General features: G+C 34.9%; 1 protein-coding gene across 16 annotated transcripts in view; it reads right to left on the bottom strand.

Moving 5' to 3' along the window:
• Positions 1-12,628, bottom strand: part of LOC129793087 (protein grainyhead) — a 102,083-nt gene that overhangs the window by 35,346 nt on the left and 54,109 nt on the right. For 8 of the 16 annotated variants that reach the window (XM_055832676.1, XM_055832670.1, XM_055832677.1 and 5 more), the window contains one exon: positions 1,092-1,193. The exons of the other annotated variants lie outside the window; for them this stretch is intronic. In XM_055832676.1, coding sequence (XP_055688651.1) covers positions 1,092-1,193 — 102 coding nt within the window. The remainder of the gene's footprint in view (positions 1-1,091; positions 1,194-12,628) is intronic. 16 annotated transcript variants of the gene reach the window in all.

Raw genomic sequence — 12,628 nt, 5'->3', positions numbered from 1 at the left:
GCATTGATTATAATTTTGTTTTATTTTGTTTTTAACCCCATCCATCCCACAAGAAAGAAAAGAGAGACAATATTGCTTGTTAGAAAATTATAGGTGGGAAGTAAAGAAAATGAACAAGCAAGAATTTAAGGGAGCATTTTTTGAATAATTAGGGATGCTTTTTCCCTGTAATTATTTTTGAGATTTTTAATGACAACAATGAAATAAATCACATACACAGAAGATAAATTTATGGGATATCTCTTTTATTTTAATACAGTGATGACCTGAAATTTTTCCTCCGTTTTTTTTTTTTATTAAAATTTCATTAAAACAATTACGACAAAGAACGCCTATATTATTAAAAAAAATAATAAATAAAATTTTTGTTATAGAAATTAATTTTTTGTTATTATTGAATATTGTTCGTTAAGTGAGACAGCTAACTTTTGAACTATAAGTTTGGTTTTTGGTACCTAACGAAAAGGTAAATTGTGGAAGATTCCCTACAAATATAGGAGGAACCCTAAGAACCTTGAAACAATACAATTAATGGTTACACAAGGAAAAAAATTGTTTAAAAAACATGTAGGTAAATCAAGAAAAAAATAGTCTGACTGTGGGACATCACTGTAATAAATTGCATAATTGGCTCATTTTTTACGACCAACACTGTATTGCAATTTCCTGTATCGTTTGTTTTGTTTCTAATTTAAGAAATGTATCAGAATCCATAATGTTTTTCTCTTTAACTCTCAAACACGTGCCTCATTTGTAGGTGAGGTGTGATTTGAACCAAATTTTTTGGATATTTTTGGATTCCTCTCTTGTGAATTTATGGTGCTCCGAACATTGGCAATTTAAATATCTAATGATGTTTTGAATAACAATGCAATGATGAATGTAATATGAATTAGAAAGATCAGCATAATCACTGAATGTGGTGCATAATTTTCTTCTTTTTTGTAGCGTAGAATGACGCAGATTTGCGAAGATTTTTTTTTTGAAAATGCTCCCTTTTTTGATAAAAAAAGAGTTAATTATCAAACTTTCGCGAGGGACATTTTTGGAGGGATATGATGGCTTTATTATTTCGCCAAATGAAAAACTACCTCGGTGGTAAAAATCCTGATTGTGTGGTGGCCACCTGATTAATAACTTCAGTGCCGTTGGGATCGGACATAGGCGATTGTGGATTGGAAGGTGCTCGTCGTCTGAAAAGGAGAAAGAAGAAGAGAAAAAAAAGAAGAGAAATAGCGTCACTTATTCAATCGCGAACGCATTAAAATCCTTTTCAGCGATATGGAGAGAAAATTCTTTAATAAAAATGCTTCATTGCCATTTGGGGAATTGTGTACAGAAGAAGAAGAGATATTCATGAGAATCGTTTCGAAAATGTCACGAGAGACAATAAATGGATCGCATATGGAAATTCATAACGCGCGGGGAGAGAAAAAATCATACTAATTGACGTCACATTTCTTATACATCTATACTACCTTTATTTATATAATGTAAGCTTTTTTTTCTAATAAGATGGAAATTTAATATCTGCGCCATGGTGCTTGGACCCACTTTTTTCTCAGCCCATCTCCCCGGACATTTTTGCCCCACACTCTGTGGCCTTTTGTGCGTGAATGAATAAATTTGTGGACAAAAATATAAATTTTGTCCCTCTCGTGAGAAGCGTACACGGAATGGAAAATGATACTGTTTGCCATGTATATAATCCGACAAGTGATGTGTGCTGTCGATATTTTGGCTCAAAAGTCACGGGAAAAGAGACAGAGGGTCGCCCTCTTCGTGAAGACGCGCACTTGGCGCACGCACTGCCCCGTGGGGATCCTCAAACCGAAAAGAAACTCGGGCACGTCAATAATTCATTAGGTTGGCTGCCAAGTTGTATTTTAAAGAGAAATCAGAAAATCTCCCCGCTGAAGAAAATGTTATATTACGGTACTGCAGCGCTAAATCGATTGCACAGGTCCCTCACAAGAAGAGTGAAAGAAATGCGTCCAAGAGCGCGAGGAAGGGTACAACACATAGGGAGCCTACAAGTTGAACTTCTTGCAAAACTTTCAATATTGCCAGGTATTGCAAATTGTACATAAAAATCCCATCCATAAAAGCCATTTACCAATTGACACACAGAGTCAGTGCAAAAGTTTTGATGGGAGAAATTGAAAAAATTTGTATGATTTATTATTCTAATCCTAAAGAATTATTTGAATTCTTGAAGATTTATGTATTTTTTTTTCTCGAAATGTGTGATTCTCTGTTTAAAGAATGCTTTACTTCAAACAATCGAAAAAAATAATATAAAGCGAAACGTCGCTGGAATAGCAAACACCGTTGTATTACGTTTAAATTTGTTTCATATTAAATTATAAGCGATGGGAATTTACTAACAAGTATCAATATTTATACGTACTTGTTGCTCGCATTAAAATCGAAACGATTTTATATAAATTAAAATGTAAAACGACTTTTGCTCCATCCAAGTGTTATTAATTTATCATTTATTTTATTTCCACATTTTATTTGTGCTGTGCGTCGTGCACTTTTGCTGATTGAGAAAAAAATAACCGCGCCGAGGCAACAATATATATGAAATGCACGTGATGACCATAATTTCCAATTCCTCAAAGGAGATGTTGGAAGAAGAAAACAGACAAAATGAAAGTTTATCGCCAATTTTCACCATCATCATCCAACTTTGGGAGCCTTTCTTGTCTTTTTTTGCGTGCACGAATGCGCCTCAGCATGAAAGGAACAAAAAGGCCAAAAGACTCAAAAGTGATTGGAAAAAAACAACAAGGAGAAAATGCATCGATGCCGAAAGAAATGCAAAACTCTACGAATTTCATATTGTATATATATAATACAAATTGCATCGTCCATTAGGCAAATTAATCCACTCTTGCCGGCCTTTTAGTATTGCGCGCATCCTCCTAAACTCAACCCCATCAATTTGCATGTATAGCGTTGTACATGGCACACGGGGTCACATTTTAATGCAAATTGCAGGAGGAAAATCTGCCATGAAAAGTGTCCAAACGCCATCACGATATAAATTCCCATTTGGTGGAGTGTGCGAGTTAAGTGAATTTCAATAAACACAAAACAGCATGATGTACCTAACCGCCACTTAATGAAACTCAAATCAAACCTCACACCAACACTGATCGTGCCACAAGATGTGAATGAAGACATCAAAAGCTATTCACGTGCTCACAGTGCATTGGAAGAGTTGGAAAATATTTTGCAAATATTTTACAAATCGGTCAAAGGTCTCGTTGTAGATCGATCTTTTGAAATGTTTATATTTTATATATTTGTTTTAGCTATATGAATTTTATTTGCTTTATATTAGTAAAGGTATAGTATGGGAAAAGTTACCGTCATTTGACCTTCATAGTTCCCATGAGGGAAATAAATTGACTCCCAGAATATAGAAGGGACATTTCCAAATTGAATAAAATTTATTTAAAATTCAAATCAATAGCATGACATGAATATTTTATGCTTTTTAACCATTTTATTTGAGAGTTTATTGCGAAATTGAGTAAAAATGACATTAAAAGGATTTTTTTGTGCAATCTATTGGAAAAATTTTGAGCATTTAAGTACTGTCAGTTGAATTGTATTGCTAAATAAAGTTATAGAAAGATATATTAAAGAATTAGAACAAAATACTGAAACATTGATTAATCCTTTCAATAAAATTGCCAAAAAGATCTTTGATTAAACAAACGTTAACGACAAACTGAAGAAAATATACAAAAGCTTATCTCATACGCCATCTCGTACGTAAACCATAAACTATTCTTATTTTTCAACTAATATCCAACATACTCAATGGTTGAAATAATAATCTTTATCTCTTTCCTCGCTTCCAGAACACAACGCCTGCTTTAAATTTCCAGAGGCTTATTTTAACGAATAATTTATCTATATAATAAAGAAAGGATTTCGTTCCTGTACAGCTATGCATTTCTACACCGTTGGTCCGATCGTGATGAAATTTGGTACAGAGACTACTGATACCAGGCGGTTTTTACCAACGGCATTCATTTTCCCCCCAAAGCCCCCCTTCACATAGCCCTCATATAAAATTCATGCTTTTTTGACTACTTTTTGAATTCGGCGCCATAAATGTTGTGTGAAATTCACTTTTTCTCTTTGAAATATCTGTTGGAGGTTTTGCATGGCCCATCTTCTCTTCTATCTTCTATATAATAAAGAAAGGATTTCGTTCCTGTACAGCTATGCATTTCTACACCGTTGGTCCGATCGTGATGAAATTTGGTACAGAGACTACTGATACCAGGCGGTTTTTACCAACGGCATTCATTTTCCCCCCAGAGCCCCCCTTCACATAGCCCCCATATAAAAATCACGCTTTTTTGACTACTTTTTGAATTCGGCGCCATAAATGTTGTGTGAAATTCACTTTTTCTCTTTGAAATATCTGTTGGAGGTTTTGCATGGCCCATCTTCTCTTCTATCTATATCTTCTTCTATATAATAAAGAAAGGATTTCGTTCCTGTACAGCTATGCATTTCTACACCGTTGGTCCGATCGTGATGAAATTTGGTACAGAGACTACTGATACCAGGCGGTTTTTACCAACGGCATTCATTTTCCCCCCAGAGCCCCCCTTCACATAGCCCCCATATAAAAATCACGCTTTTTTGACTACTTTTTGAATTCGGCGCCATAAATGTTGTGTGAAATTCACTTTTTCTCTTTGAAATATCTGTTGGAGGTTTTGCATGGCCCATCTTCTCTTCTATCTATATAATAAAGAAAGGATTTCGTTCCTGTACAGCTATGCATTTCTACACCGTTGGTCCGATCGTGATGAAATTTGGTACAGAGACTACTGATACCAGGCGGTTTTTACCAACGGCATTCATTTTCCCCCCAAAGCCCCCCTTCACATAGCCCTCATATAAAAATCACGCTTTTTTGACTACTTTTTGAATTCGGCGCCATAAATGTTGTGTGAAATTCACTTTTTCTCTTTGAAATATCTGTTGGAGATTTTGCATGGCCCATCTTCTCTTCTATCTTCTATATAATAAAGAAAGGATTTCGTTCCTGTACAGCTATGCATTTCTACACCGTTGGTCCGATCGTGATGAAATTTGGTACAGAGACTACTGATACCAGGCGGTTTTTACCAACGGCATTCATTTTCCCCCCAAAGCCCCCCTTCACATAGCCCTCATATAAAATTCATGCTTTTTTGACTACTTTTTGAATTTGGCGCCTTAAATGTTTTGTGAAATTCACTTTTTCTCTTTGAAATATCTGTTGGAGATTTTGCATGGCCCATCTTCTCTTCTATCTTCTATATAATAAAGAAAGGATTTCGTTCCTGTACAGCTATGCATTTCTACACCGTTGGTCCGATCGTGATGAAATTTGGTACAGAGACTACTGATACCAGGCGATTTTTACTAACGAATAATTTTTCTATTGGACCTTTTTCATCTCAATTATTTTCTCCATCTAAAATTTGCGCGAAGCGCAACAAATCCCCGCGAAGCGGGGCGAGGTAAATTGGAGCGAAGCGACAATTTACCTCGTAAGTTCATAAACTGGCCCTTATCACGGTTTTACAGTCAATTTGAATTTCAGTTTTATTCATCGGTATCCCAGCATCAAGCAGTGATCAAGATAATTGACAACCTATCGCTGAATTTATTGGATGGAAGCACATATCGAATCAATTTGTATGAAAATTTTTTCTCCAAAAAAAAAATCCTCGCAGTGGAGATTCTGAGAGAAAAAAAATTCCACAAATTATTCTGGTGGCTCATCAAATGAAAGTGAGCACAGAGGTGCCCTGGGAGTGCCATTAAATTAGCATAATTACCATACCCAGCAAATCACGAGATGATGCGGCTCTAAATGAGTGAGGAAAATCAATGTTTTCCGTCAAATCAGCCACATGCATTGGCCACGGATGTCGATGAAAATTAAAGAGAGATTCGGTGTGGCTTGATGAATGTGAATTTGGACATCTCCGGAAAGCCGTAAAAGTCACTCAATTGTTGCATCTCTACTTGTGTAATAGAGATATTCGACAAGGATATTAGATGGGATGAGAAGTAGAGAAAAAAAAGAGTTATAAGAATGAAACCTAAAATGGAAATTTGATATTATTTGCTCGACTAAATTTTCCTCACACAGCCCGAGGGGTTTTTCCCATCTCTCTCACTCAAATATTTTTCTTTCTGGTGCTCTCCCACCTTATTATATATAGGAATAAATGGAAAAAACTATCAAATTTCAAGAGTGTTGACTACTACGACAAAAAAAGATTGTGGCGACGAACATTGTGATTGAAATGAAATTAAGTGGCAAAGTTTCCATGGTGAAAAAAAAGATTCTCTCACCAATTCTCGAGAGACAATTTTGCGTGTGACATGGGAATTATAGGAGAGAGATGAAAAGCAATTTACATCTCACTGGGTGTTGATTTATCCCCAATAGCATGATGAAAAGCTCACCAAAAAGTGCCAACAGCATCACACAAATTTAACGTAGGTATGCGTGTATACGAGAGACAAAGGGTTGATGGGAGAAATTTCTTTTTGATGACTCGAGGGGATGTGCAACAGAGAAAATTGTCGCCCAAAAGCAGCCATCCGCACATAAAAATTCCCTTTAAAATTTGAACGAAAAGAAATTTGCATTGTAATTTTATCTCCCTATACCATCCCAAACCACCACTTAATTGCCAAACGACACCGTCAATAAAGAAACCTCACCGTAGCCTTCGCGCAGTGGCACTGCAATGACTTTGGGAAAAGTGGTCAACTTCTTTTTTTTTTCCTTTTGGGTTCTTTTATTTCTCATCAACTATATATTGTGTAATTTTCTCCACGGGCACACCACACCGAGAAGCCACCAATTTGATACCGAGGAGGTATAAAAGGAAGAAAAAAAAACAAAAAGATACGAAAAAACACACTAAAGGTAATAGCACGATATTTTCCCAAAATGAAATTGATCCTCTCTCGTGCCTCTGGCTTTCGAATTTTCATCCAATTTCATGCGGGGTAAATGCATATGTTGCTGCGAGAAAGAAGGTGGAAACCACCCCAAACAATCGCAAACTTTGTAATCAAGAGCAATTTGTTGCTGAGTATTTTATGTATAGGGGAGGGGTGCTGTAAGGGCACTCTACACTACAATGTACATTTTAACGAATATTGTATTCGAAGATATGTACAAGAAAAGGCCGCTAAGGTTGATTGAATTGATTGTTTAAAGAAAAAAATTTCAAAATCCTATTTTTGTTGCCCTGATGAAGACTCAAAGTTGCTCGAGCGGAGTTTTTGCTTCCAATAAATATCAGTTAAAGCCTCTTTCAATGCCCGACTAGCTTCCTACTTATTAGTTTCTTAAAACATAATTACCCAAATGAGGTATTAAATCATTAATTTAATTTCCTATAAGCTGATCAAAATTTATACATCCCATCACCCATAGACACGCCATATATACCTGTCTTGTCTCAACTGGCGTCGATAAGAAATCTCTTCGAACTATTCTATACTTATACGTACAATTTGTAGTTGCAGCAAGATAAAAAGTTGCACGAGAATTTTCAAATGCAAAATTAATGATACATTTTTCAATGAGAAATTCCTATAAGAGACAATTTGTTAGCATGGCGCTGGCTATTTATAAGCATTTGAACACTTTTTTCAGCTATATACTCTCAATAAACTTCCCCCGTGCACCCCTCCCAGAAAGATTGAAACGGATAATAAATCACTTTGGAAGAAAATCAGGAGGGAATTGAGATAAATTCGCAACAGAAACTGCCACACATTTGAATATCTATGTTAATTGCAATCTAATTGCATTAATTACTTATTCATTTCCACACTACGCAACACAGCTATGAGTGCTAAATGAAAATTGCAACTTGCAATATATTAAGGTATATTTTTTATCACTATCCATTCTCTAAGCCTTTACTGCTGAAACCAAGATGTCCCAGACAAGGAATTGTTTTGAAGAAAATATCTTAAAAGTTTTGTTTATCTCTTTTGTATTCAGTGTTGCTTTTAGTATTATTTACGTTTTGCCTTTACAAAACAAACAAAAAAAAACACAATTATGACGTCATTTCTTACATTTTTAGACAAACTTGCTAATTTTGCACCGATTTAGTATTCCTATTTTGATCTTCTCAAAACTGTTTCATTGAATAAGAGGTTACCCATACAAAACAACTTTGTTCAACCACAACACGACATCCTTATGATTTTGTAGGAGAAATATTTGAGCTTAAAATTCCGCTTAGAAAATTAATTTCGTTAAATACAGCACTGTGGAAACTTTGCAGTCGTAACAGAATTAAATTGGTACATAAATTATCGCATTGGTAAGAAAGTAAGGGGGTGTGAGCTAATTGTAGACAAATTAGGTGCGTGTGAAGGCGTGTTTTTCATTAAACATTAATTAGTAATTAATTAAGATTAGAAGACAGATCAATAAAAGTAGCCATTTAGTTGTAGGCATAAATGCAAGGAAAGTTTTTAATTAATGCCTTTGCATTATATTCTATCTCTATTTATATATTTTTATTTTAAGATAAATAATTCTAAATGAATTATCGTTTTTGTTTTGAATTATTGTCGAGAATTCTTTACTTTATTTTGTTCTTGTGATTTGTCAACAAAACATGTGCCTGAGCCACCTTGCTTATGCAGGCTATATTTATTAAAAATTTATTATTTCTCTATTTTTCCTCCCATGATCTCTGTCTCTCACTTGCGGTGATATTGTAATGATTATTGACTTGATAATCGCAATGGGAAATTAATACATTAGGCAAGCTGAGAAGGAGACAAATAGGTTTACTTATTCTCGATCACACTATCAACTTTATAAACCAAATAGAGGTGCAAAAAAGCACAATACTTTGCATATGAGCACTACATATTTTCTGTCCGAGAGATGAAGGAAATTACCACAAGAAGTGGTGGAATTAATTAAATCCTACATTTTGTTGTTTCCATGGGGCAAAAAAAATCATAAATTTCATTCAAATTGCACCCAATTAGCACTTTTAATTCATTATCTCAAGTATCTTCTTCGTCGTCTCTCTCTCTTGTGTGATGTAATAAATTTCGAGGAAATCTCATCATCTCTAATACCCAAATAATCAGGCGCAAAGAAGAAATTTGATGTGAAATAAAAATAGAAAATTAGCATTTCAATGTGATGTATCATCGGGTATTTTCTTCACCATTTAATGCCATATAAAAGTGATCTCGAAATTGGAGACAAAACAACACCAAGGTCACGGGTAAGATCACTCCTCTGCAACAGGTGAAGAAGAGATTTGTGTGACGGGAAATAAATGGCGTGTGTGGCTCATCTTCGGGGAAGCTATATGGGAGATTTTTATTGAAATTTCTGGCATTTTCGACATGGATGACAGAGAATTTATATAAAATTTTATTCTCTCCAAAAGGTTAGATATAAATATTTCTTCTGAGATAAGAGATTTTATCATCAAAGATTTTACAATATTTCATCGAAGATTGTATTTCTTACACATTTTATTCTTTTAATGTTCTGATGATTGGAAATGTTTTTTTTTTGAAAATAAATCTGAGACATGATGAGATAAATTCTTTAGAGAGTTTGGATTAAACCAGACCAGGATGTAGGTCTTTTGGTCATTTCTTTTTGGATAAAACATATTATATTTTAATAAGTTTTCTTTTTAAATTGAAACGACAAAGATTTTCCAAAATCCTTGCGTGATTAACACAACCCCAGTCTCCCTTAAAGATAATCAAAATAACACCTAAACTCAATGGACCATTTAATTTTAATTATAAAAAAAAGATAAAAATCACGAATATAATCCCAATTAAATGAATAAATAACTATATAACATATAATTTATGTATAACATAGTCGACTTCAATGTAGGTCATCCACCGCAAGCACCCCTAATTAATTTTGAGCTCAATCATCTTTCAGAAATCATATCCAAAATGTCAATCATATCCCAAAGAGAGGGACCCCCACGATAAACCTCAAGATCTATGAGAAAATCAACAATTAAGCTGAGAAAAAGAACCACATAAAGGAGGACATCGTGAAGAAGAAGACAAACCCGCAAGGGGTTTCTCATCGAAAACAAAAAAATCATGCTCATTTTTTCGGCGGGGTGTGTATCCCATGCGGAGGGCGCAGCAAGTGATACCACATAATTTGTGACCATTCTGTGTTCATTTTCATACCGCTCGAATCGAGCAAATCGCCACCTCTTTGGGAATTTGCATGGGGCGCGAGGGGAGGGAGTGCAAATGTGCGCAAGAGGACTCCACAGGGGGAAACATTGTTGTACTTAGAGGTGTAATTACTGTTATTACGCGAAACCAAGAACAGACGGTAGTGCGAGGGGCTTCGCAAGAGCTTTAATGAGTAGTTTCGGTTTGCACCGAGAAAAGATCAAGCATAGGAAGCAAAATCTTTTTTTTTCTTTTCTTCCTTCACAGGTTTTCAATTCATTTTAGCCCATAGAGTTTGGGCGATGAAGCCTGGGATGTGGAGATATTTTTTCGGGATATATGGCTAGACTTGGCGATAGAGACCAAGGTCTTGTCTGTTGTTTTTTTTTTCTCTTCATGCCCATTGAAGCACTTTATGTGAGAATGCATAATTAAGGAGACTGTGAATTGCAATATTTTCGATGATACAAGAACCCCTTATTGCTAGACCCAAAAAAGGGCCAAAGAAAAACTGAGAGAATGATAGAAAAGAAAAAAGACAGAGAATGAATTTCACAGGACATTAGAGGGTCTAACCCTTCTGTGGACTCATATACCATGTGCAAGACCATCCTGAAGGGGTTCTGTGGCATTCAATTTTCTTACGTATGCAAAGTAGTGAGTGCGGAAGAGATGGAAAATTCATTCAATGTCATTTTCTTTTTTTATTTTCTCCATGTTGGACATCTCGCCTATTCCTTGTCCAATTTAATACGGACACAAAAGAGCCCAAAGTCCCAGCTGAATGGAAGTGAGAGGTACAAAAAACGCCATCCAAGGGGTTCCTTCAACCCTCTTTTCTGAGTTGAGAAAATTCTCTATGTGCATTCTTCACCTCGCACGGTCTCACGAATTGCTCCTTGGAGAGCACGTTATGAATGTAAAAATGACAATCACGAGAATATTTTACGCAATTTATTTCTATCACTCTTTGCAAGAACATTTATACTTCTTTTGCAAAAGAAATGTGGGGTACAGAACACAGCGTAAAATGTCGATGCAGATTATATTGGAGATTATTGAGATTTTAGTAATTTTCCAATTCTGACAAATAGTTAAAATTTATTCTTTTATTTTGTTTTTCCATTTTAGCTGGGATTCTTTTTATGTTAATTCTGAACCATATTTGAAATAGAATTATATCTGATTTATTCTAAGAAATTCATTTCTATTTTTTACTAAATAATTGCATTATTAGTTTAAAATCAAAATCAGAAAGCTCTATTTTCAGAATAAAAAAAAATTAAAATATTTTTTTTTTAAAGTAAATGTAGGTATTTAAAAAAAAGTTCCTTTCTTGTAATTTTTTTGCAAAAAAAGCAATAAATCCAAGAAAAGAACATAAAAAAAAATTTTTTTTGTTCAAATCTCCTCAAATAAATATGTAGAACAAATTCACTTAGAACAGTTAAGATGAGAATGCCTAAGAAAAATCCTTTATCTTTCAAATTAATTTTCAATCCAAAAATTCTAATTGTTAGCTACAACATTTTTCCCACGTATCGTCATGTCGTTGATATTATTCAAATTCAACACACTGCTGTGCAAGAATTTCACACTACAAGTCAATCTCTCTCGACAAAGTTGAGCCAATTAGTCAATTATGTTGGCAATTGGTGTGCGGGGCAATTTACCCGGAGTTAGTGTTGCCCCGGAAGTCGGTAATTAAGCGATATGGGGTAAAAAAATTGTTTAAGAAACATCACGCGTATACTTTTGGTCCTTCAAACGTGCAGGATTTTTGTGTAAAAGACTCCTTTTTCTTTGGAGCAGCATAAATACGTGCGCGTACGCGGGAAAAAGGTCTGAGATGTGGCAATTTGGAGGTGATTGGAGATGTTTGTTGAAGAAATTTTCAGGGTATCGTTAAAATAAGCAAAAAAGAGGGGATTTTATTTGATTATTTCACACAAATCTCGCATCATTTTTTTCCACTTTATTTGACATTCTATTCTCCCGGCCTCACAGTCTTGTGATTTTCTCCTATTCACGAGATTTTTCGTATATGACCGTTCTTATTTGTCTGCCAATTAGACAATTCTCCCCTGTTAACATTTTTTCTCCATCTTTTTCACCGTCTATACAAATATTTTGCTAAAGATGTCGAGATGAATTCTTGGCCAAAATTTCACATTACTTTTCTAGGATGTTTTTTTTCTGTGTTCGTATGAAATCTCTTTCTTCTTTCCCCAAATGTGGACTTTTTTTTGTGCGGAAGGTTACACCGCAGACAGACGTTTTCGTTTTATTGAAAATCTCTTTGAAAAAAAAAAACTGATCATGAGACACTTTACCGGCTTTAATTTGAATTCATTGATAACGATAAGCACCA

This window comes from Lutzomyia longipalpis, chromosome 3, assembly GCF_024334085.1.
Source record: "Lutzomyia longipalpis isolate SR_M1_2022 chromosome 3, ASM2433408v1".
NCBI classification, from domain to species: Eukaryota; Metazoa; Arthropoda; class Insecta; order Diptera; family Psychodidae; genus Lutzomyia; species Lutzomyia longipalpis.
The sequence above is the reverse complement of the archived record's forward strand: the minus strand, read 5'-3'. Positions and strand labels throughout refer to the sequence as shown.